General features: G+C 44.4%; 1 protein-coding gene across 1 annotated transcript in view; it reads left to right on the top strand.

Moving 5' to 3' along the window:
* cachd1 (cache domain containing 1) overlaps positions 1-25746 on the top strand; it is a 191806-nt gene that overhangs the window by 83112 nt on the left and 82948 nt on the right. The window contains exon 2 of the mRNA XM_038794480.1: positions 1403-1465. Within this exon, the coding sequence (XP_038650408.1) occupies positions 1403-1465 (63 nt within the window). The remainder of the gene's footprint in view (positions 1-1402; positions 1466-25746) is intronic.

The raw sequence follows: 25746 nt of genomic DNA, 5'->3' as shown, positions 1-25746 counted from the left end.
TTTAGAGTACCCAATTATTTTTCTTTCCCATTAAGGGGCAATTTAGTGTGGCCAATCCACCTAACCTACACATCTTTGGGTTGTGGGGTGAAACCCTCGCAGACTCAACACAGACAATGACCCAGGGCCGGGATTCGAACCTGAGTCCTCAGCGCCACAGTCCCAGTGCTAACCACTGCACCATGTGTTGTTTGACTTCTTACTTTGCCCACCCCAGTCCAATGTCTTTTAGGATCTTCATTTTTAAAATGGTGGCCCTGGCTAAACTGAGAAGAGAAAACCTCAATTTTTCTTTTCAAAAGGAAGCACTGTATTCAGTTCCAAAACGTTCTGACAGTCTGTTATATTGAAAAATATGTTTTAAAAAACAAAATCATATATGGTTTCTTTTTAACTGCAAATGTTTACTATGTGACTCATATTTGGTTGGAAGCTTTTATATGTATCCTTTCTTCTTTAGATCCTTTTCGTACTTCTTTATATAGTCAGATTTATATATTAAGAACACCTGCAGAAAGCTTTCTAGATTTTCCGAAGGGCAAGGGGAGTGAGTGAAATGAAGGAACAGTCTGGGATTTGCTGAGTTGTACAGCCTGAAAGGTACCAAGTGCAACCCAGAGCATATTGCAGGAAAAGTGAACCGATTTAGCTCCCTTGGCAGTATAGCAATTGGTATAGTTCAACTAACCTTGTGTATATAGAAATGTAGAAAATAGGTGCACCACCATTCAATATGATCATGGTTAATCATGCAAATTCAGTATCCCACTCCCGCTTTCTCTCCATACCCATTGCTCCCTTTAGCCACAAGGGCCAGGTCCAGCTCCCTCTGAATATATTCAACAAACTGGTTCCAACAGCTTTCTGTGGTAGAGAATTCCACACAAGTTTACAACTCTCTGAGAGAAGAAGTTCTTCTTCATCTCAGTCCTGAATAGCTTACCCCTTATTCTTGGGCTGTGACCCCTACTTCTGGAAGTCCCCAACATCGGGAGCATTATACCCCCATCCAGCCTATCCAGTCCCTTAATGTCACTTGATTCAGATACTTAATGGCACTTATGACAACATACCGCAGTGCGAGTTGTCACCTTCGGGAGGGAGGGAGAAAATGTTATGAAAACAAAAATAATATATCAGTTAGGGTTTTGGAGCTTTATTGTATTCAGAGGCCACATAGAGGCCATTTATTATGTTTAAATCCATATTCTATAATTTGTAGAGACCTGAAATTGCAAATATTTATAGACTATGGAGTTCGGAGGTTTCAGGCCCACATTTAAACAGGATCAAAGTTACTTGGGCTTAAAGGGCTGCTGTTTTGACAACCCTGATGTTGAACTTGAATTAATTTTTCCTATGTAACCTTCCTCTTACCTATCCTACTCTGTTTTACTTCCAGACTATCTACAATTCATTTGTGTACACAGAGAAAATTTCCAACGGAGAAACAGAAGTTCAGCAGGTGAGTAAATGTTTCATCTTCTTTTCATAGCATCCAACCTTTGTTGTCAAGCTCCGTGGCACAAATAATCTTTGCTGTGCAGTTATAATTTACTTGTCAGTTGTTTCTTACTCCCTGGAAGATCTTGGATCCCTACATGAGTCACATAGCTGCTAACTTGTATGAGCACAGCTGCCTGGCAGATCGTTCAGCCCCACGTGATATTCAGTTTATGTTGCTTGCTGACATGTGATTGAAAGCCGTTACATTGTATTTGCTTTTGCATGGCATCGGTGTCCTGGCATATTTTGAAGTAGATCAGTACTTGTGGAAGTCCAACTGTGCTCAGCCTCCTCTTTGATTATGGCAGTTGCACTGTCTGGAGCTGGTGTTCTCCTCTCTTTTCCCCGTGGTTCAGAGACTCATTGCACCATTTGATGATGTACCGAGTCATGTAGATTATTTCTCAAATTTATTCCTTGGTCCATGCTTGGCTGCCCTCAATGTATGTGCAGTGGGAGTACAACATGCAGCCTAAGCACTCGTAGGCTAGGGTTGAGATGAAGCAGTGAAGGCTCTTGCTTTGGAGCAGGGTTTTTCAAAGTGCAGATCGCAACCTGTGGGGTGGGATGTGGGCGGGTGGCAGGGTTTTGTGGTAGTCCCAATCATGGGAGAAGTGCCCAACGTCCGCTACCAACATTTTTATTGAGAATGGTGGCCGCTGCTGCGTTTTTAAATAAGAAAAGGAGGCTGTGTGCAGTCTTCTAACCAGAAACGTTAGCAGTGAGCAGGTCTTTGCCTGCACATACACTTGACATTAAGCGCCCTGTATGTGCTTTTGGTGCCAAATCACGGTGGCGAGGTTTGTCAACTTTCTAGCTACTGGCAAGCAAGGCAAGAGGACTGTCGAGCTGAATCGTTTTCTTACAAGTAAGAAACGGCCAGAGACACAAATAGACAGTATACCTACTGGCCAGGATCTCACAATTGATTCTACTGGAGAGAGCTGCACAGGAGAGTCCAGGACAAGAGCGGTGCTTGTCTTATCTCTGTGCAGAGCTCCAGGGCCACTGGTTATCAGCCCACAAAGAAGAAACTTTAACTCTGAAACAAAGCAGCATAAAGATGGTTTCTCGAGGTATAGTTTTGGCAGTTGTGCCGATGCAAATAAGGATGAAAAGTCCATGTATGTTATATGCAGGTAAGTACTAGCAAGTGAGAGGGGAAGTTTCAGGTTTTGAAAGAGAAGTGTTGTGTGCAGAATTCCTTTTTAGGTTGAGACCCCATTGTTAGTTATTAACTTACAGCTGACTCCAAATGAAAAGACTATGATTGTCCCTGACCTGTGACAGCACATTGAAACCATACCAGAAGCACATGAGGTTGTCAATATTCTGGAGTAGCATCTCCCAGGAGTATCGAGTGCTGAGCAAAATGAGCATTCTATTGCTATTGCCCTTCATGACGACCTACATGTGTGAGGATGGACTCTACTTTTTCACAAAGGTGAAGGTGGCACAAAGGACCTGGCTGAAGTCTGCACCTGATATGTGCATTGTGCTCTCCTCAAATGAACGGATAGGAGTGAGCTTGTGAGGACCAAGCAGGCTCCCCTTTTGCATTAAAGATAAGCAAATGTGGTGTATGTCACGCAGGTTGGCCAGCATGGCTCGCGAAGGTTGGCACGTGGCTCGCGAAGGTCGGCCGTTGGCAAAAGTGGGTCCCGGGGGAAAATGTTTGAAAAACATTACTTTCGAGATATTGCCCACTTCACAAGTAAAGAATAATTGGCCACCTGTCTCTTGTTGAGTTGCTGTCTTAAGCACTGTTCTGGAATACCCAACTAGTAATTTAAGTAGGATAGATGCTGTGTAGAATTCTGAAGATGATCTCTTTGACCTCATAGGTTAGCATGTGTTTTCCCTGATAATCCTGTGCATGTGTGAAGGATTTCTTTCAAAACTTTTGGAGTTTGCAAAGAGCAGCAGGTAGAGCTCACAGCTTTGCAGTGAGTAGGAGCCTGACTAAGGCTTGCTTCTTTAGTACTTGGTCAAACAAGTGTTTTTCAGCCACAGAGCGCTAAATTGTGACTTTGATTACGTGGGCATTTTTAAAGAATATTATTATTTTTTTTAATACAGGTTCCATTGCTCAAGTTGGCTATTTGGTTTAATTTAGAACATGATGATAGTTAGGAGCAGAAGGAGACCATTTGTCCCTCAAGTCCGCTCTGCCATTCACTGTGATCATGACTGATATCTTTCAACTTTACTTTTTTACTGAGAGATCAAAAATCTGTCTGCCTTAGTCTTAAATATACTCGATGATGAAGACATTTCTCCTTATCGCAGTCCTTAATAAGCAACCTCTTTTCCTGTGGCTGTGCCCCTGTGTTCTAGATTCCAAGTCCAGAGGAGATAGATAACCTCTTATTGTCTACCTGTCAAGCCCCTTCAAAATGATGCCTATTTCAATGAGAACATCTTTCATTATTCAAAACTACAGACAGTACGAGGTCACTTTACTCAACCTCTCATCATTGGACAACCCTCTCACACGACATATCAATCTAGTGACCCCCCTCACTGTACTACCTCCAAGGCAAGTATACCCAACCTTCGTCCGGAGACCAAAACTATGCACAGTACTTCAGATATGATTTTGCCAAGGCCTTATTCATTGGTAGCAAAACTTCTTTACTCTTCTACTCCAGTCCCCTTGCAATAATGGCAACAATAACGCCAACAAGGCATTCGCTGTCCTAAAATTGTGCTGTCCCTGCTTGCTAACTTTATGTTCCTTGTAGAATCCCTGAACTTGTCCAACAGGTTCGAGATTCTTGCTCCTTGTGCGGACGGGAACAGGGACTGCAGGGAGGATGAGCAAACTGGCCACACCATCGTGGTACAGGGAGCTGTTCAAGTAAGGGGAGAAGAAGGAACTTGTGTCATAATTGAGGGCTCTTTGTGACTAGGATCGAGAATCCTGAAGGTTGTGTTGCCTGTCTGGTGCTCGGGTTTGGGATATTTCATCTGGGCTGTAGAGGAGCTTGGAGTGGGAGGGTAAAGATCCAGTAGCCGTGGTCCACATAGGTACCAATGACATAGATAAAACAAGAACAGAGGTAATGCTAAGGGAATATGAACAGCTAGGAGCTAAATTAAAAAGCAGAACCAAAAAGGTAATAAATCTCCGTATTGCTACCTGAGCCATGAGCTAATTGCCACAGGGTCAATAAGATTAAGAAGGTAAATGCATGGCTCAAAGATTGGTGAGGGAGGAATGGGTTTGAATTCATGAGACATTGGCACTAGTATTGGGGAAAAGGGGAGCTGATCCGATGGGACGATCTTCATCTCAATCATGCTGGGACCAGAGTCCTGGCGAATCGTATGGGGGGGGGGGGGGGGGGGGGGGGGAAGAGTGCAAGTTAATGATGAAGACATTCAACTAGTTAAAGGAGCCGAGGGCTCGGGCGAGGTTAGTAAAAGAACAGAGAGTATCGAAGGTGGCAGGAATCTAACCTCAGGCAGAGCAAAAAAGGTGACAAGTATGAGAAGGGAGGTGGTCAATGCAGGACTGAGGGTGTTGTACTTAAATGCGTGCAGTATATGGAACAAGGTAAATGGGCTGGTTTAGCACAGGGCTAAATCGCTGGCTTTGAAACCAGACCAAGGCAGGCCAGCAGCACGGTTCAATTCTCGTACCAGCCTCCCCAAACAGGCGCCGGAATGTGGCGACTAGGGGCTTTTCACAGTAACTTCATTTGAAGCCTACTTGTGACAATAAGCGATTTTCATTTCATTTAATTTATTCATTTCATTTTCATTGAAATTGGCTGGTACAATGTTGTGGGCATTACAAAGACGTGACTGCAAGAGGATCAGGGCTGGGATTTAAATATCCAAGGATATGTGTCCTATTGAAAGGACAGTCAGATGGGCAAAGGGGGAGGTGTTGTATTGTTAGTAAGGATCAGAATCTGTATGGGTAGAGTTGAGGAATGGCAAAGGTAAAAGGACCCTGATGGGAGTTATGTACAGGCCCCCTAGCAGGAGTCAGGATGTGCGGCAGAAAATAAATCGAGATGGAAAAGGCATATAAAAAAAAAAGGCAATATTACAATAATCATGGGGGATTTCAATATGCAGGTGGACTGGAAACTCAGGTTGGTAGTGATCCCAAGAAAAGGAATTTGTGGAATGTCTAAGAGATGTTTTTCTGGAGCAGCTTGTGACAGAGCCTATTAGGGAACAGGCAATTCTGGATTTGGTGATGTGTAATGAGGCAGACTTGATTAGGAAACCTTTTTTTCAAATTTAGGGTACCCAATTATTTTTTTTCCAATTAACGGGTAATTTAGCATTGCCAATCCACCTAACCTGCATATCTTTTGGGTTGCGGGGGTGAAACCCACGCAGACCCTGGGAGACTGTGCAAACTCGACACGGACAGTGACCCAGGGCCGGGATTCGAATCCGGGTCATCAGCAGCATAGTCCCAGTGCGAACTGCAGCGCCACGTGCCGCTCTTTGATTAGGAAGCTTAAAGTGAAGGAACCCTTAAGGAGCGATGACTACAATATGATAGAATTTACCCTGCAGTTTGAGAGGCAGAAGCTGGAATCGGATGTAATGGTATTACAATTAAATAAAGGTAATTACAAAGACATGATGGAGGAGCTGGTCAGAGTTGATTGGAAATGGAGCCTAACATGGAAGACAGTAATGGCAGGAGTTTCTAGGGATTATTCGGGAGGCACAACAGAAATTCATCCCAAGGAGGACAAGGCATCCATGGCTTAAAAGGGAAGTCCAGAACAGCATAAAAGCAAAAGAAAAAGCACACAAAGTGGCAAGGATTAGTGGGAAGCCAGAGAATTGGGAAGCCCTTAAAAGCAAGCACAGGACAACTAAAAAAACAATAAGGGGGAAATATGAAATATGAGTGTAAGCTAACTAGTAATATAAAAGAAGATGGGAAGAGTTTTTTTCAATATATAAAAGGTAAGAGGGAGAGGCGAAAATAGACATTGGACCAGTGGAAAACGAGGCTGGAGAAATACTTGTGACAATAAAGATTATAAAACAAATATATATTGTCCAAGGCAAAGCAGCCTGCTTAATCAGCATCCCATCCATACAATAGACATTCAGTCTTTCCACCGCCAATACACAATGACAACAGTGATTTTCACATACAAGGTGCATGGCAGCAACTCAACAAGGCTCCTTGGTCAGCATCTTCCAAACCCATGATCCAGAGATCACTTGAGTAGGGCAAGGGCAGCTGATGCATAGAGAACATTACCACCTGCAAACTCCCTTCCAAGCCGCACACCATCCCTGACTTTAAAAAAAACTTTTATTGTCACAAGTAGGCTTACATTAACTCTGCACTGAAGTTACTGGGAAAAGCCCCTTGTCGCCACATTCCAGCACCAGTTCGGATACACCGAGGGAAAATTCAGGTTTTCCAAATTACCTAACAGCACATCTTTCGGGACTTGTGGGAGGAAACCGGAGCACCTGGAGGAAACCCACGCAGACACGGGGAGAATGTGCAAACTCCACACAGGAATCGAACCTGGGACCCTGAAGCTGTGAAGCAGTGTGCTACCATGCTGCCCGTACCGTACTTGGAATTGTTTCGCCATTCCTGCACTGTTGCTGAGTCAAAACAAGTATTCTTACAGCACCGTAGGTGTACATATAGCAGATGGACTGCAACAGTTCAAGAGGGCTGTTCGCCAGTTCCTTCTGTAGGGCAGTTAGGGAAGAGCAATAGTTCACATTCCATGAAAGAAAATATGAACTGAGAGGTTATGTTAATTTCAGAAAAGCTGAAATTGTTTCTCTGGAAAAGAAAAGGCAGAAGTGACCTGGTAACGGTCTTGAAAATTGTTGATGGAATGATAGGGTAGGTATAATTAAGATGTTTCTACTTGTGGGAGAATCCAAAACTAGGGGTTATAAATACAAGATAGTGACTAATAATTCCAATAAGGAATTCAAGAGAAACTTCACAACCCAGAGAGTGGTTAGAGTGAGGAACAGGATATCACATGGAGTAGTTGAGGTAAATTCTCTGGGGCCATTAACCCTAGCCGGAATTTCCGTTGGTCCGTTGAATCAGGTGTGAGGCCAAAACGGGATTTCTGCTGGGCGTCAAACCCGGTGCGAGTCTCCTGGCCTGCTTCCCCTGGCGAAATCAAGATCTCACCCAGAAACGGCAAGAACCTGATCAGAAATGATTTGCATCCATTTCAGTCTTATTATTGAGGTTCAAGTGGAACGTTACAGTCCCTGGGATCCCCCACCCCCAAGCTGGAAGTCCCACTGGCACCAATCAGCACTGGTCCTTAAAAGCAGAGACCAGGTGCAGTTGCCTGCAAGGAGAAGCAAGGGGTGAGTAGTCTCTCTGCACTTACCTCCAGGTGCTGAAGGCAGTGCCCTTGAAGGGAGGTGGGGACTGGGGAGCCGGAGTGTGGCTTGGGCTAGGCTAGAGGCATTCCGGTCGGGGGCTTTCCTAGGATGGGGGCTGTGTGGCAGGTCTTCCATCTGTAGCATTAAAAACTTTTAAACTCTCCCCCAGACAAATTCAAAGATCTGTCAGGTGAAGGTACATATTTTCCCTTTTGATATGTTGAAAACCTTTTGAAGTGCTTTTTTCACATTCAGTTTGAATCCTATTAACTTTTTTAAGCCTCTAGGTTAGCTGAGGTGCGTAAAAGCATTGAACTGCATTGTTTGCATTCATTTTCACAGTCTATACCTTTTATGAGCCTCTTGAGTGACAGGTACAGGCTACTTCAAAGGAGAGATAATTGTGTTTGTTTTTATACCTCTTCACGGTCCAGTAACTCAGAAGTGCATCCTCTTGAGCAGGCGTTGTTTCTAACCACAAGTATTTTAAAGAGGCTGTTTCTTTGTTTTGTATTGCTTCTTAGAAATACCAGGTGCTCTATCGGAGTGTTTCCCCTTCCACCCATTGGCAATGCCAACCTGGTGGCGCCAAAGAGAAGTGCCAGTTCGACACAGCCAAAAGTTGGGACCTGAGGGGAGGGACCCTGAAAGGGGGGAGGGTGGGGTGCTTTTAGGTTATCCTGAGATTGGAAGGTACCCCACTCTATCTGGATCCAGCCGTGCCAACTTCTTCAGATCTCATTACATGAATCTCTCCTGGCTTCAAAAACATTTCTAAAGTGTGGGTGGATTTTGGTCTGGATCATGCCGATCCATCTCGCGGGAATTGCACCTTGTTTTGTGCTGGAGATCACACTTAGAAATCGTTTAGAGAAACTATCTTTTTAGGTAACATATGCATTTGTAAGGAAAACGGATGTAGTTTTAAGTGATCTATATTGTATTGCTAAATATTAGAAATAAGGTATAGATTTAAGTGGGTTTAATTTAGTCTCACATCAGTGGAAGGGAAAGTATTGGAGAAACTTCTGAAGGATTGAATCAATCTCCACTTGGAGAGGAAAGGTTTAATTAGGGACAGTCAGTATGGCTTTGTCAGAGGGAGGTCATGCCTAACAAATTTGAGAAGGTGACCAGGTGTGTAGATGAGTGTAGTGCAGTTGACATAGTTTATATGGATTCCATATAAACTATATATGAAATATAGAGACCTCCGGCCTCTAGCTGCTCCCTCTCTCCCAAAACCTGGCAGGCTAACCCACTTGTCTGTGGTATTCTTTCATCCTTTAGAAAAGGCTGTAACCTTCAATCACGATAGTTTACTTTGTATCCTTCCCATCTATATCCCCATCATCATGAATCACATGGACCGTGTACCCAAGTAGAGATGTTGAATAGTTATCCTTGAGAACCCAACACTTTCATCTTGGAACTAAATAGACAGTTTAAAGCACAACTGTTTATAACCCAATAGTCTCAACACTTTTCTGCGACTTTGGCACTCTCAGTCCATCCCGTGTTAGTACACAGGCTGCTGCCATTGGGTGGGATATACTAAGCGTGTTATGCGGCACGGTGCACCATGACCGGTAGATGCAGGAGATCCAAATTCCTGGATCTACCTGGCCTGCCAAGCCTAGTGAAATTGAGATTGTGGGCATGATCACTTTCTGGCAAATCTGCAAATTAGAGTGAGATCGCTAGTCTCACTCTAATATGCGTTCCTGAGATCTAACCAAGGCGTGGGATCAAACTCCTTTGTCTTGGAGACCTCGGTTGAGCGTTGTTCCGTGCTGGTCTCCACAAATGGAGACCTTTTGGAACAGCATTCGTGGGGGTCCCCCAGGGGATTGGAGGTCCTCGGGTGCATGCCCTCTGGGCAAGGTGGTACCCTGCCACTGCTGGTGTCACCTGGCCACCCTGGCAGTGGCAGCATAGCACCATGGCAGTACTACCTGTGCGCCAGGCTGGCACTGTCAAGGGGCACTGCCAAGGTACCAGGCTGGCACTGCCAAGTTGACATTTATTGTGCGCCGATGTTCGGGCTGGGGTGTGCCCTGCGTGGGTGGGGGTGCCAAGGGACCTCCTTATAGTGCATTTGGGCTTGGGTAAGGTGGGGGTTAGGTGCTCGCATCGGGGGGTTCAAGAGATCAGGATGCTATTTCAAAATGGCATCATGTATATAAATCACATCCATTATTTCCAAGTATAAACAATTTTCACCTTCCCAGTAAAACAGTCTCTCTTCCCCCCCCTTTAATCTCTAACAATTAAACCACCCAAGCTTGCTGTGAGGCAGACTTCAGAAAAGGTCACAGGTCTCCCTTCATTTTAACCTTAAATTAAAGTCACCATCTCATACTAATCTTTTAAACTCCAGAATTGTAACAGGATTCTGTTTGGAGAGCAACCTTTGTTATAGTTGCCTAGTCTTCCCTTTCCACCAAAGCATTTTTGATTTTTCAGTTAATGAGATAGTTCATTGCATTATAACAGGCTGTTAGCCAATGCTCAGCTACTTGAACAGACTCCAAGGACTGATGGAGGTCAGCCAAATCTCTTTCCAAATTGGGACCAAGTGCACTATTGATTCTCTCTCTCTCTCTCTCTCTCTCTCTCTCTCCCTCCCCCCACCCCCCACCCCCCTTCCCTCACTGGGAGTAGAATCAAATAGCTGTAACTTTAAACGGGCTGGTTTAGCACAGGGCTAAATCGCTGGCTTTGAAAGCAGACTAAGGCATGCCAGCAACACTGTTCAATTCCTGTACCAGCCTCCCAGAACAGGCGTCTGAATGTGGCGACTAGCGGCTTTTCACAGTAACTTCATTTGAAACCTACTTGTGACGATAAGCGATTTTAATTTTCATTAAAGATGGGAGAGAGATAGTAGTAAATATGATCGACTGGATCTACAGCCAAATAAAGCCTGGATTTGGCAGCAACTTTACACTTCAGACAGTTACATCTGCTTATATAACTGAACCATACACTTGGTATTCTTTGCAGGATGTCAACGAGAAAGCTGCCTCGATATATTTGGATAGTGGTTGCCACATATTTAATTTTTGGGGGAGCATATTCACCTCCTGTTTTTTCCCCAATTATATTATTTTCATTAGTTGACTGCTTCTTCATCACATTATTGCTTTTTCTGCAAACATGCAGTAGTCTGTACCTGATGTGGTTTGGACAGAATACTAAGTAGAATGGACGGATGAACTCGTGTTCTCCAGACATTAATCATGTACTTGAAAAATAAAAATTCCAGGACTCTAAGGAAAGGGTGACGGAAATTTAATGACTCTTTCGAAGAGTTGACATGGATTGAGTGTGCTCTTTCTGTACTCTTGAGATAATAAATGCCACCCCTCAAATGACCGGTTTCATGATACCAAGACTTTTCTCCTTCAGTCAAATGTTAAAACATTTTCTGATTGTTTTCAAAGATAGAGCAGTACTGTACAATATCAAATTTTTATCGCCATAGATATAAAGTCCAATATGGTTCAAATGTCCCACAGATTCTAGATCTGGAAATTACTTGCTTTGGGAAAATAATTGCTGAAATACCTTTACTGGACTAAAAGAAAGCACTATAATGCTGTAACACTGCAATACTTGTGAAGTGTTTAAGAATCTGAACTGTGGATAGTTAGATTATGTACAAGTCTGCTTAAGTAATGTGTTTTGGGGCGACATGGTGGTGCAGTGCTTAGCACTGCTGTATCACGGCACAGAGGACACGTGCTTGATTCCGGCCCTGGGTCACTGTTCGTGTGGAGTTTGCACACACTCCCCGTGTCTGCGTGGGTCTCACCCCACCACCCAAAGACGAGCAGGCTAAGTGGATTGGCCATGCTAAATTGCCCTTAATTGGAGGAAAAAAAGAATTGGGTACTTTAAATTTTTTTAAATTAATTGTTTTGTTTACCATGATCTCATTTTGTATATACCTTTAAAGAAACATGATAACGATCAAAATGCTGGACACAGTCAACAGGTGTAGTATCTGTGGAGCGAGCAGACTTACCGCTTCAGGTCAGTGTCTAAGTTCTGATCAGGGGCCGTCGATCTGAAGTATTTGTTTTTAAATTTAGAGTACCCATTTCTTTTTTCCAATTAAGGGACAATTTAGCATGGCCAATCCATCTACCCTGCACATCTTTGGGTTGTGGGGGCGAAACCCACGCAAACGATCTGAAGTATTAACTCTGTTTCTCTCTCCATAGCTACAGCTGGATCTGTTGAGCATTTGCGGTGTTTTCTATTGTTATAACAAGATGACCATTTGGTTATACATATGTATATCATGAACTTGCTTTTAGCGGAAAGTAATGGAAAGATGTAATAGGCCAAATGGTGTTTTCTATATTATTTTTATTATTGTAAAATCATATTCTGGCTGTCAGTATTTTGTTTCTCAGACCAACTCCGAAAAAATTTTGGCTTATCGCTCAATTCGATACAATCAAGAAAAAAATATCTGTCACCCTATTGGCAAAGAAAGGTCATTGGTACAGATTTTCTACTTATCAAGTGGATTTTAAATGATGTTAAACTTTGTTCCAAAATGGGCTGTTGGTTTTGTGGAGCTGACAAAGATAGTTAGGGTAGTCACTACATGTAAAAGAAAAGCATCTCCCCTCTCTCTCTCACACGCGCGCTCTCTCTCTCTCATCATTGTAGGGTTATGATTCCAAGGGTGGACTTACCCATTAGTATCTCCGATAATTAATTGGCTGTTCTTAATCCAAACCTGTTTGGTATCAGAACTTTGAACCCCAAGAGCCAAGATTCAAAAATAAAAAGTAGTGTGTTTTAAATTAATTTGGGGAATAATTCGGGATATATGATTGCTTGGACAGAAGGGGATTTATATGGGAGCCCCCAATATGACTTCTTTAAAAAAGAGGTTCTCTTTTACAAAGTCTGAATACATTTTTTGAGGGAGTTGCATGGATGGTGGAAGAGAGAAACTTAGAATTCCAAAAGCACTTGTGATGAGGTACCACACAAGAAGCTTCAGTGCAGGATTACATTAGTGATGTATATTGAGCTAGATTGAAAACTGGCTGGTAGGATTTAGTCTGTTTTGAATTTGATATCAGTCATGACCTGCAGGCCTCAATGTTGGAACCATTGCTCTTTTCTATTTTTATTTATGATTTAGGTGCTGAGGACAAAATTGCAGATGATGCAAAGATCTATGCAAGTATGAGTGTTTGACTGCTTCAGTTGGACCTTAATGTGTTTGGAGACTGGGCTTGTGACTGGCAAAGAATGTTTCATTTGGATTATAGTGTTATGCATGTGGAGTGTGCAAATGTTTAACATTCAAACATCCTACAGGGAAAGGCAGAGAAAGAACGTGATCTGAACATTCTAGTACTTAGATCTCTAAAGGTACATTAGCAATGCTGGGAGACAATGGCTAAAGCGAATAGATTGTTGAATTGCTTTTGGAGGGCAATAGGATGAGGTGTACTATTTTGTCCTTGTGCAAAACTTTCTCAAGTCTAACTTAAAATACTTCTGTAGAAATCTCATATAGTGGGTGATATTGAGGCTTTGAAAAAGGCCCAGGGGGAGCACCACTAGACTCATTCCGAACATAATCCATTTTCAAGCAGCAGAGAGAATGAGGAATTCACAAAGTTGCATCATAATGTATGGTGCTAGTTTTCAAAGAGCAGAATCCTGAATTTCTGACACTTAAGAAATGGGGTGGGACCTGGTCTGGCAACCAGTTGGCCAAAACGCTCTTTTCTCCTCTCTCTCGCTAACTCTCCCTCTCTCCCCTCTCTCTAGAAATGCTGGGAGCTTCTGTAGTTACATTTACAAACCTGGTGACTGTAATTATTGGGCAACCAAAGGTCAAAGACTTCGGGGCGGGATTCTCCGACCCCTCGCTGGGTCGGAGAATCGCCCGGGGTGGGGGGGGGAATGCCGCCCCAGTTGGCTGGCTGGCGCATTCTCCGGCGCCGGGGATTTGACGGGGGCGGGAATCGCGCCGCGCCGGTCGGCACCACTGGCAGCAGCCCCCCCCCCATGATTCATGATTCTCAGGCCCGCAACAGGCCGAGTGGCTGCCCGTTTTAGGCCCGTCCCGCCGGCGTAAATTACAACAGATACTTAACGGTGGGACCTGGCTGTGCGGGTGGCCTCCGGGGTCATAGGGGCGACGCGGGGGGATCTGGCCCCGGGAGGTGCCCCCACGGTGGCTTGGCCCGCAATCAGGGCCCACCGATCCACAGGCGGGCCTGTGCCGTGGGGGCACTCTATTCCTCCGCGTCGGCTGCTGTGGTCCTCCGCGATGGCCGACGCGGAGATGGTCCCCCCCCGTGCATGCGCTGGTATGACGCCAGGACACGCTGGCGTTCCCGCGCATGTGCCAACTCGCACCGGTTGGCGTGGCACCAAGCCCATTCCCCGCCAGAGTCACCAACCTGCGCTGCCTTCTTACATCTTCCAAGACTTTTCCCAAGTTCTTTTCAAACCGCACCGGCCTAGCCCCTGAAGGTGCGGAGGATTCCGCACCTTTGGGGCGGCCCGAAGCCGGAGTGGTTCACGCCACTCCTTCGCGCCGGAGTTGCCCGCCCCGCCGATTCCCGCAGAATCTCGCCCCATGTACTTTTCTAAGAATTGTTGGTTAATTCAATTCTGTTGCAACTCTGGGTCAAGGAGGCTGGAATTGCCCGTGACCTAGCCTAAGCTGTCGTAACGTTATGAAAACTATAATTATCTCATTAAGATTGGAGGTTGGGAACAACAACTCCTGACTTACCTGAGAGCTTTTCCATATCTGCACTTTTGGAAATTTGTGGGTCCATCCAACATGGCTGTACAGCGAGTAAAACTGTGGAAAACTACAGTCAGGAGCAGAGCACCACTGCTGGGATTTGCCCGAGGCAGAGGACAGGGAGAAGTCCCAAAGGGCAGAGGGGACAGGGTGAGGCCCCAAAAGAAGTGTCGGGCAGGGACAGGAGGAGGTCCCAAATAAGTTGAAAAGGAAGGAGCAGAGAAGCAGGCTCCACAAGAGAACAGCTGCAAGGAGCAGACTTTAAATGAAGAAAATACAAAAACAGGATCGGAAGCAGCAGGCTCCTTGAGCCTGCTCCACCATTTTGTACGATCATGGCTGATCTGTTTGTGTTTTGAATTCCACATTCCAGTCCATCTCCGATAACCTTTGATTCCGTTGCCTAAGATTGACGAAGAAGAATCTATCTACTTCTGTCTTTAAAATATTCTGTGACCTTGCTTCACCGCCTTCTGAGACTGAGTTCCAAAATCACACAACCCTCGGAAACAAAAAATTCTCTTTTATCTCAGCCCTAAAAGGGTGATCCTTAATTTTTAAAAAGTGCTCCCTAGTCCTGGACTTGCCCACAAGGTGAAACATCCTTTCTATGTCCATCTTATTGCGGATCTTATGTATGGCTATCAAGTTACCCCTCATTCTTCGAAACTCTAGTGGAAACTAGCTCAGTCTGTTCAACCTTTCCTCATAAGACAACCCACTCATTCCTGGTATCAATCTAGTGATGAAGGAGACCAAAGATGGTGACTTGGAGCTGTCAGTCATTGGGGCAAAGATACTCCATTGCAGCTGTATTGTTCTGACCGGCGTGGCCAAAGATGGGAAGTTGCTTTCGTGAGTTGATGCTTGAGTGTATAGTGAGGGATCCAGGGGAACGGAATCTCAGAAGGCAAGATTGAAATGCTGCAAGGTGGGCCATCATTAATGCCCTCCAAGTCTGCTAATTGAAAAGGACTTGGGAGAAGTCTTGGAAGATGCAAGAAGGCAGCACAGGTTGGTGACTCTGGGTTGTTGGGGTTAAGGAACCTCTTTGGAGCAATAGTGTTTTGCTCGGCATAGCTAAAGGGCTAAGTTGTGCTTGTGCATTGATGCTTGAATGCACCCACGGCAATCCAGGGGAACGGAATCTTGCACGATGAGATCGAAACCCTGTGAGGTGTGCTGTTATTTATGCCATCCAATTTGAGTGACTTTGGAGAGAATTTCCAAGTTAAATCTTCGAAGGTGAAGGTGGAAATTCATCGAAAGACAGGCCATTTTAGTGAGATTTGTTGACTGTGTTACAGACATCTGGCTGGGTTGATGAGAAATCTATGGATTCTATTTTGGTCGTAGCTGCTACTTATTGGGTCATGTGTGTTTGAGCAGAGTTAGCTTGTTAATTTATAAGTATCTCATATTAATCTTGAAAGTTAAGAGTATAAAATGGTGGCGCAGTGGGTTAGCCCTGCAGCCTCACAGCGCCGAGGTCCCAGGTTCGATCCCGGCTCTGGGTCACTGTCTGTGTGGAGTTTGCACATTCTCCCCGTGTTTGTGTGGGTTTCGCCCCCACAACCCAAAGATGTGCAGGCTAGGTGGATTGGCCACGCTAAATTGCTCCTTAATTGGAAAAAATTAATTGGATACTCTAATTTAAAAAATAAGAGTATAAAATGGATATTATAAATTGTTCTCTTAATCTGCATGGTAAAGTTTATTTTTGTTTGTTCAAAACACATAAAAACTATGGCTTTAATCATTGAACAAGTGTTTTAAATCTCAAACTTTGCCTACTCTAAACAAGTGTTAATCCTCCCAGACCATTTCTTATCAAAAGCTTGGGTTCTGGTCAAGGATCCTAACAGTGGCCAGTCATATTTCTTAACTGATCTGGTAGGCAGAAGAACTGATCAATTCGTCTAGATTTGCAGAGCTCCAAGGCCCCATGGGAATGTAATCATATCTTTTGGCCCACACAAGAAGCAGCCTGCTTGTGGTATTTCATTCACTGTCTTAATGATGGGGTTGATTGTCAGGGTCGGGGGTGCGTAGCAGGAAGGGGGAAGTAGTTAGTTAAATGTCAGATGCTGTGGAAAGAAAACTGGGAGCAATTGAGTGCCAGGCAGTAGCTTTCTGCAGGGCTTCACAATAATAGTTGTAAACTGTTGTGTATGTTCCCACCTGACACTTTTGGTGCGTCATCCAGTTTCTGTGAGAACAAGAATTCAGTAAAGTAGGACTCGGATGTCGGCAGCTATTATTTGGTAAAACAACAGGAGCAATCATGTTTTATTTTTAAAAATACAAAAATAGCATTCTTGCATGCACAGTGCCTGAAATGTCATGTCTGTTATATTTTGTTGCATTTAGCTTTTTAGAATTTTGAAATTAATTTACTTTATGTCCAGGTAGAAGAAAATGTTTTGAGAAATAAACTTGGATGAAGTGGGACAAAATGAATAGTGATTTTTGGAAAATATATATTTTAAATGCTGAGGTGGATAACTTTAGATGGAAACCAGTTTTGTATTCAGACTGTGATCCTTGAACGCAAAGGCTTAAGGAAGCACAGATGCTAGAAACAAACTGTATTCTCCCCCTCCCTCATCTCACCACACAAACAGAAATAAATAAAGGGAACAAAGTCGAGAAGTCAATGAGCGGCACAATGGTTAGCACTGCTGCCTCACAGGACCAGGGACCTGTGTACGATTCTGACTTTGGATGGCCGTGTGGAGTTTGTGCACACTCCCCGTTTCTATATGGGTTTCCTCCGGGTGCTTCGGTTTACTCCCACAGTCCACAGATATGCAGGTTAGGTGGATTGGCCATGCTAAAATTGCCCCTCAGTGTCCAGAAGTTTAGGTGGGGGTTACTGCATTATGGGGATAGGGTGGGGAAGTGGACCTCTGTAGGGTGCTCTTTCGGAGGGTCGGTGCAGACTCGATGGACTGAATGGCCTCCTGCACTGTGGTGTAGTGATTCTAAGTAGCTGTTGAGGCTAAGCCAATATCTGGTTGGAATGCCTGAATTAACACCCGAGTGACTGCCCTTAACATTAAGACAGTATTTGACTGGGTGCAGCATCAAGGAACCTAACCAAGCAAAAAATTGAAGTCTGTGATGGTGTGGGAAACTTTTTGTTGTTTGGAGTCGCACACAGGCAGCCACACATCTCAGCCCCAGGATATCACTATAGAATTTCCTCTGCGTGGTGTTTTATAGACCCAATCATCTTCAGCTGCTTCAAAAATAGCCTTCCCTCAATCATATGGTCAGAAGTCGATATATTTGCTAATAATTGCAGTGTTCAGCACTGTTTGTGGCTCCCCTGACACTGAAGTAGCTCTTATCCATATGTACCAAGAGCTGGTCAGCATTCGGGCTTGGTTTTAAAAGTGGCTGCAATGAATATTATAGATCCAGCTGTAGCTATGGAGAGAGAAACAGAGTTAATACTTCAGATCATTTGCATGGGTTTCGCCCCCACAACCCAAAGATGTGCAGGGTAGATGGATTGGCCACGCTAAATTGTTCCTTAATTGGAAAAAATAAAATGGGTACTCGAAATTTAAAAAAAACTTCAGATCGAAGGCCCCTGATCAGAACTGACACTGACCTGAAGCAGTAAGTCTGCTCGCTCCACAGATGCTACACCTGCTGACTGTGTCCAGCATTTTGGTCGTTATCATGTTTCTTTAAAGGTATGTACGCAAAATGAGATCATGGAAACAAAACAAATAATTTTAAAAAATTTAACGTACCCAATTCTTTTTTTCCTCCAATTAAGGGCAATTTAGCATGGCCTGCACGTCTTTGGATGGTGGGGTGAGACCCACGCAGACACGGGGAGAATATTTTCAACAAGATAGAACTAACCATTTCCCTTTGACATGAATTATTACAACTGAATCCTTTGTTTTTTAAAAAATAGATATTTTTCTTGGTATTTTCCAGAGTAACAGCTCAAGTGTATCTGGTATTTACAAATAAGTTTGTTTCTTATTTACAAGGATTTTTACATGAGGTTCATGTAAATACCCCCTCTCCTCTTCCTTCATTGGTAGCCTAGTTTCCCTCTTAGTGTTGCCACCTGCCCTGGGCTCGAAGGACTGTGCTTTTTTCTGGTGTGAGGGGGCCCTGTGTGGCTCCTCCCCTCCCCTTGTTGTCCCCGTGCTTCGTTCTGTGCTTACCTTGGATCTCTTTCCCCCCCCCCCACCCATTTCTCTTGTGTGTGCCTTCCCTTGCGCCCCCCCCCCCCCCCCCCTCTCTCCTTAGTCACTGTTGACCTCAAGCAGGTCTTGGAACAGGCCGACGAATGGCCCACACGCTTTGTGGAAGCCATCGTCCTACCATCAGATTGTACTTGATCTTCCTCAGGTAGAGAAATTCTGCCAGATCTGCCAGCCAGTCTGCAGGTGTGGGTGGTGCTGCTGATCGCCAGCTGAGCAGAATTAGAATTCTCCGGAGTGCGATTAGGGAAACAAAAGGCAGGGCGTTGGCCCTCTTCCCCATATGAAGATCTGGTTGGTCCGATACCCCGAAAATTGCCACTCTCAGGAGCGGCTCCACCCTCACGACCTTGGACATCACCTTGAAGAAGGCTGTCCAGACCCTGACAAGTCTAGGGCAGGCCAAGAACATGTGGGCATCGCTGTGCGGGCCTACCTAGCACCGTTCACATTTGTCTTCCACCTCTGGGAAGAACCTGCTCATTCGGGTGTTAGTTAGGTGGGCTCTGTGCACCATTTTGAACTGCATGAGGCTTAGCCTAACGTAGGAGAAGGTGGAGTTGGCCCTGCTCAGTGCTTCGCTCCAGAGTCCCCAATCCACTTCCGTCCCCAATTTGTCCTCCCATTTCCATCTGGCTTCATCCAGTGGTAGTCTTGTCCTGTCCAGCAACTGTCCATGTATGTTCCTCTAGTAGAGTCTCTTGGGGACCAGGGGTATCTTGCTGTCTCCTTGCAGAGAAAGTGTTAAATCCTATGTTTTAAAATGTTCAAAGTCTAAATTTGGGTTACTATGCATGTTTGCACAGAGTACAGTAAATAAGATTGGGAAGTTACAGGCATTTAAATTTAGTTTTTTCCAATTAAAGGGCAATTTAGCATGGCCGATTCACCCATGCTGCACTTCTTTGGAATGTGGGGTGAGATCCACACTACACAGGGAGAATGTGCAAACTCCACACAGAAAGTGACCCGGGTCCTTGGCGCCGTGAGACAGCAGTGCTAACCATTGCGCCTCCATGCCGCCCGGGACTTACAGGCATGATGGCTATTATATGATGTTGTGGCTATAACAGAGACCTGGCTCAAGGAAGGGCGGGACTAGGTGTTATATTCGTGGGCACAAGGTGTTCAGAATGATTAGGAAAGGAAGAAAAGGAGGAGGGAGGGCAATAAAGAGAACCTTGCAATCTTGGAGAAAGAGGATGTCCCAGAGGTTTCAAATTTGGCGAAGGAAGAAAAGGGTGTAATCACATTGCCCGGTGTAATCAAGAGACCACCAACTAGTGGGAAGGATCTAGAGGAACAAATCTACAGGAAAATTACAGAGGGATGTCCACATGATAGAGGAGTTGTAATCGGGGACTTTAATTACACAAATGTAGACTGAGACAGCGGAGAGGGGCAGATGTTTCTAGATTATGTTCAGGAAGTTTTTTTGCAGCGATATGTGTCCAGTCCAATGAGAAAAGATGTGCTGTTCTACCTGGTTCTTGGAAATGAGATGAGCCAAGTAGATAGTCTCAGTGGGAGAATATTTCGAGGGCAGTGATCGTTGTATCATAAAGTCTAGGATGGTGGTAGAAAAGGACAATAGGCAATCCAGGTTAAAAATAATTAATTGGGGGAGAGCCAACTTTACTGGGGCAAGAATGGAGCTGGGCCAGTTTGACTGGAATGAAGACTTGGCAGGAAAAACTGTAGATGAACAATGGGCTACCTTCAAAAAAGAAATGGTTTGGGCACAGTAAAGATATATTCCCTCAAATGACAAAAGTAGGACAAACAAATCCAGAGCTTCCTGATGAAAAAGGAAATAGAAATAAAATAAAAGAAGAAAAAGTATGTTCAGGATAGGTGTCAGGTAGAAAATGCAATTGAATCTAGAGGAATACCGAAGATTCAGAGGGGAGGTAAAAAAAAACATGAGAAAAGAGAGTGTCAGAAAAATAAAGATAGTTTTAAGGGATTTGTATGGTAAACAATAGAAAAATGGTACAGTTTTAAGTGGTTTAATTTATTGTTTCTGTGCCTAGAAGGGTGAAACCTATAGTTAGATTAATGCTGGACAAAGGTGGTTGTATGTGTGGGGGTTGGTTAAGTTCCAACTGTGTTTTTATTGTGTTAGGCGAGGGCTACGGCATGAAGAATAAATAAATGGCATAAGCGTGTGGGGGCTGTTTAGCAACTGGAGTCCCTTGTAAGGATAAAAAAAGCGTTTAAGTTTCGCTGAATCTGGGGCAGCACGGTGACGCAGTGGTTAACATTGCTGTCTCAGGGCGCTGAGGACCCGGGTTCGATCCGGCTCTGGGTCACTGTCCATGTGGAGTTTGCACATTCTCCCCATGTCTCCATGGGTCTCACAGCCACAATCCAAAAAGATGTGCAGGGTAGGTGGATTGGCCACGCTAAATTGTGCTTTAATTAGGAAAAAAAGGAATTGGTACTCTAACTTTATTTTTAAAAAGCTTTAGCTGAATTGGGGACAGTTAGAGACTGGATCTTGGAGAATGAACGTTTCTCAACTCTGCCAGAAGAGAGACTGGACAGGCCAGGAGCTGAAAAGAGGCAGGGTTCCTAAAGTACTAGTTACAGTCCTGATAAACAGGAATTGAGACAGAGAGTGTGTAAGATGACTGGAGTTAAGAGGACAGAGCCCAAGGTATTGTTCAGAAGAAATCAAGGAAGAATAAAAAATTGTTCTTGAGTTTAAGACACAATCACAGTAACCAGATTTAAAGTAGAACAGCATACTTCAGAGGTACATTAAATGTGTTATGCCATAAACTAAAGGCACAGTTCCAAAATGTGATGATCATTTAACCTTCATAATTGTAGCAATTGCGTTTTTCTTTTTTATAAACTGCGCACGCAGTGGAAATTCATCTTCATGAGATGAGGAGAAATTAGAATCATAGAATCACTACAGAACTGACCCTCTGAAAGAGCCCCCTTGCCTCCACCCTATCCCCATAGCCCAATAACCCCACCTAACCTTTTGGACACGAGGGGAAATTCAGCATGGCCAATCCACCTAACCTGCATAGCTTTGAACTGTGGAAGGAAACCGGAGCACCCGGAGGAAGCCCACACAAACACGGAGAACATACAAACTCCACACAGACAGTGACCCAAAGATGGAATTGAGCCCAGGTCCTTTGCCCTGTTGAGGCAGCTGTGCTAACCACTGTACCACAGTGCTGTCCTTTACTTGATTTGGGCATTGGAAAAGTTTGTTTGAGAAAACTAAATAGTCGTTTTTCTAGCATGCTTCCTAAGTTTGGATATTGTTGTGTGGAAGAGTTGGACCCCGTGGAGAGTGTAAACGAATTAGACCTGGGGGTGCGGGGAAGAGGTGATCATGGTGATGGGTGGGAGTCAGACATTGAATGGTTGGGATGACAAATTGGACATTTGGGGTTGGGGTTTTGAGATTTCCATTTTGACAAACAATAAAACCAGGAATGATACAGCATAGCAGAAATGTTGCAACATACATAGAGTTAGAGGAGGACAGGAAAACAGCATTACAGTTGGCCTAATACGATCATTAGACCAGTGCCTCTACACGCATTGCCAGAGAACAAGGGAGAGGAGGATAAGGCCATGAAAACATGGTAAAATGGGCGCACCTTCTCACACAGCGGCTGCTGGCAACAACCACTGGAATTCAGGATAAGATCTTTGTGCTGTGTTTGGGCCTGCACCGGAACGTATCTCCCTCAACTCCAGCAACACCAGAGGCACCGATAACACGCTGAAAGGTCCTCCTCTCAGATGTCAGACCTGTCTGTATCCTTGCAGGAGTCAATCACGGATTCTTGTTGTTCAATATTTCAACTGCTGCTTTGGCCTTCTTCAATCCATGAAGGGCAAGGAAATTGGTTAATGGTTTGCTCCTCGGACTAACTCGACCTCTAATCTAGACTTTCCTTATCATGGTGGTGTTGTCTGATTTTATCTAGTATCCTGTTAAAGGGAGTTGCTATTATATGTGTGCTGATTGATTGCCTTCTCCTGGAATGTTACGGACTCATATTATTAGTATTACTATTATGGGTGGCACGGTAGCTCAGTGGTTAGCATTGTTGCTTCACAGCTCCAGGGTCCCAAGCAAGATCATCAAGTGGAACGCCCCAAAATATTGCGATTCAGACTAACTTGCTCCACCCGGAGCAGAGGATCTCAGGATAGAAAGGACCAGAACACAGCCATAAGCCTATGAATCTCTGCCACATGCCCGAACCATATGACAAAGAAGAGAAAAGGATGCTCATTCAAACCTCACTCAGCCTCTCATAACCTCCCGGCTAAAAAGGAATGTCCAAAACATAAGGGTGTGGGGGGGGAACAAAATATCAACCACAGTACAGGATCTGATCCAGCCTCGAGGACTTGAGTTAGTAAACCACGGTTACTCAGAACATATCAAGAGTCAGCCTCAGGACATCCCTACTAAGTGTTTTTGAGACGAGACATCCCAAGCATACGGGGGGGAAACAGGACAGCAGCGACAGCAACGGACCTGGCCTAGTCCAGCACACTTGCACATGGGAGTCCGTACCCCGAGGATATCCAGCACATGCCAAGACTCACTCCTCACTAACCGCATCCAGGGCAGTGTACCAGCCCCGCCAACACTAGACATGTCTCCCACAACCAAGGAGACCCCACCACCAAGGAGAAGAAGAATCGTCGCCAAGACACAAAGCAATTGGGCATCTTGGGAGGGGCCTGATTCCGGTGGCGCAATGGGTTAGCCCTGCTGCCTCATGGCGCCGAGGTCCCAGGTTCGATCCCGGCTCAGGGTTACTGTTCGTGTAGAGTTTGCACATTCTCACTGTGTTTGCGTGGGTTTCGCCCCCACAACCCAAAAGATGTGCAGGCTAGATGGATTGGCCATGCTAAATTGCCTCTTAATTGGAAAAAATGAATTGAATACTTTAAATTTAAAACAAGAGACAAAAACACTGCTAGGAAGACCTGACTACAATGAGAAAGACACTCAGGAAACCTCCATATAAGACGACTTGGAGGAGGATGCCTATTTCCCTCACCTACCCTGCCCTCAAATGGAAGAAGGGCTCCAACAACCCAGATCCACAGCATACAGACTCTTCACTCAAACAAATCAAGCAAGGAATAACCTCAACAACTCCCAGAGGTACCAGCCACAAAGAAAAATGGTAAGGAACCCAGTCCCCTCTCGGATAAATGATCTGTCCGACCTTTCATAGGAGATGTTTCTCGAGACTCAAAGTAAAGAAAAAATGTAAAATAACAACCCAGTACACATAGCTTGAACTGGGTGCTTTTCTCAATCCAAGTGAGGACTTAGCTAACCCTACCATGCACTACCACACCTGGCGTGGCTTTACTCATCTTCTCAATAAACGAGATAAGGGATGTTTAAAATGCATGCCCTCCTCATAAATGTAAGGATTACAACACACAAAAAGAGCAAGAATATGCACACAACACATGTCACATTGACAACTCAATATGATTTTGTCGAAACAGGATAACCGACGGCCCTAACCCTCGTGCTCATATACCGCACACCCTTGTCAGGAGAAAAGCCAATAACGTGCAATCAACAGCATAATCACAAGAAAATAAAGTCCAGGATTATATATGAACTGCAGGATAATAGCCCCATCCATGTCGCTTGGAAAGGCCAAAGCAAGAACAGGATTGTCAAGCAACCTTCAGAATCCCTCGAGTTCCATCAATCTAAGCACCTTCACTTCCATCAGTCCGTTGTTCCAATGCCCTGGCAGCAAGGAACCTAGGACTTGAGCGGGGGGGTGGGGGGGCTTTTAGTGAGCTTCACCTTGCCTGCATCAAACTTGTTTTATGTGAAATTACTCTTCCTCATTGCCACACAAATCAAAACCTCTCATTAATCTGTGCTTAAGCTTTGGCGGAGATTGTGGCTGTGTTTGCGGGTGAGAAAGAATCTTTTAGCAACAGTTTGTCAGTTGCCTGCTGGGAAACCCAGCAGAGCTGCTGTTCTGTGCTGATAGTGTTTCAATAAATGCACTGTGACTAATATTCTTTGACCTGATGCACAATAAAGTGCTCAGAATGTACAGATGATAAAGTTACTCAGCAATGTTAGCGATCTGAACTGAGAAATCACACATACCAGCTGTATTCAATTGGTTCTGAATGAGCTTTTTAAACATTAATGGTTTATGGAAAGCTTGTCAGTATGTGCAGACTGTTTTAATGAAGGGCTTAATTTCAATTGGGCTCGCTGCAAACTTGTCAGAATATGAATCAAAGAATTGTGTAAATTAAATGGATGGAAAATTAATCAGAAATATTTAAGGAGAAAGGTGGTGATTATTTTCTCCAATGTTTCACCAAATCTCTGCCTTTTTCCTGAAGTGCAATTTCAAATAAGACTGTCTGTTCTCTGGCATCTAACACACCTCTCTCACTTCCTTAGCCCTCTCAAATCCCAAGTGACAATTCTTGTGTATGAGCCCAGGCATAAATGTTGACAGGTCATTCCATCAGTTGAACTCAAACCCACCCCAAACCTGATGCCCAAACCAATGCATTTTCCTGGATAACATTCAACAAGTGTTACAACTCTCACAGAGGTCACAGGGTATGGACTATCAGGTTCCCTGTGACCTCAGTAAGCAAGAACTATCCTGTTTAAAAGGACGGCTTCCCTTAACAAGGGAAGGCTGTTGGGTATAAAAACCTGGCCTAAATGTAGATGGGCAGGAGAACCTTTCAGGGAGTGGAGAAGAATAGTTGTGTGTTTTATTAAACTTAATTTTGCCTCCAAACATCCGTTTCCCTGTGGTCACTCTGCTTGGGTCCAACACTGGC

This window comes from Scyliorhinus canicula, chromosome 4 (assembly GCF_902713615.1).
Source record: "Scyliorhinus canicula chromosome 4, sScyCan1.1, whole genome shotgun sequence".
NCBI lineage: Eukaryota > Metazoa > Chordata > Chondrichthyes > Carcharhiniformes > Scyliorhinidae > Scyliorhinus > Scyliorhinus canicula.
The sequence above is the reverse complement of the archived record's forward strand: the minus strand, read 5'-3'. Positions and strand labels throughout refer to the sequence as shown.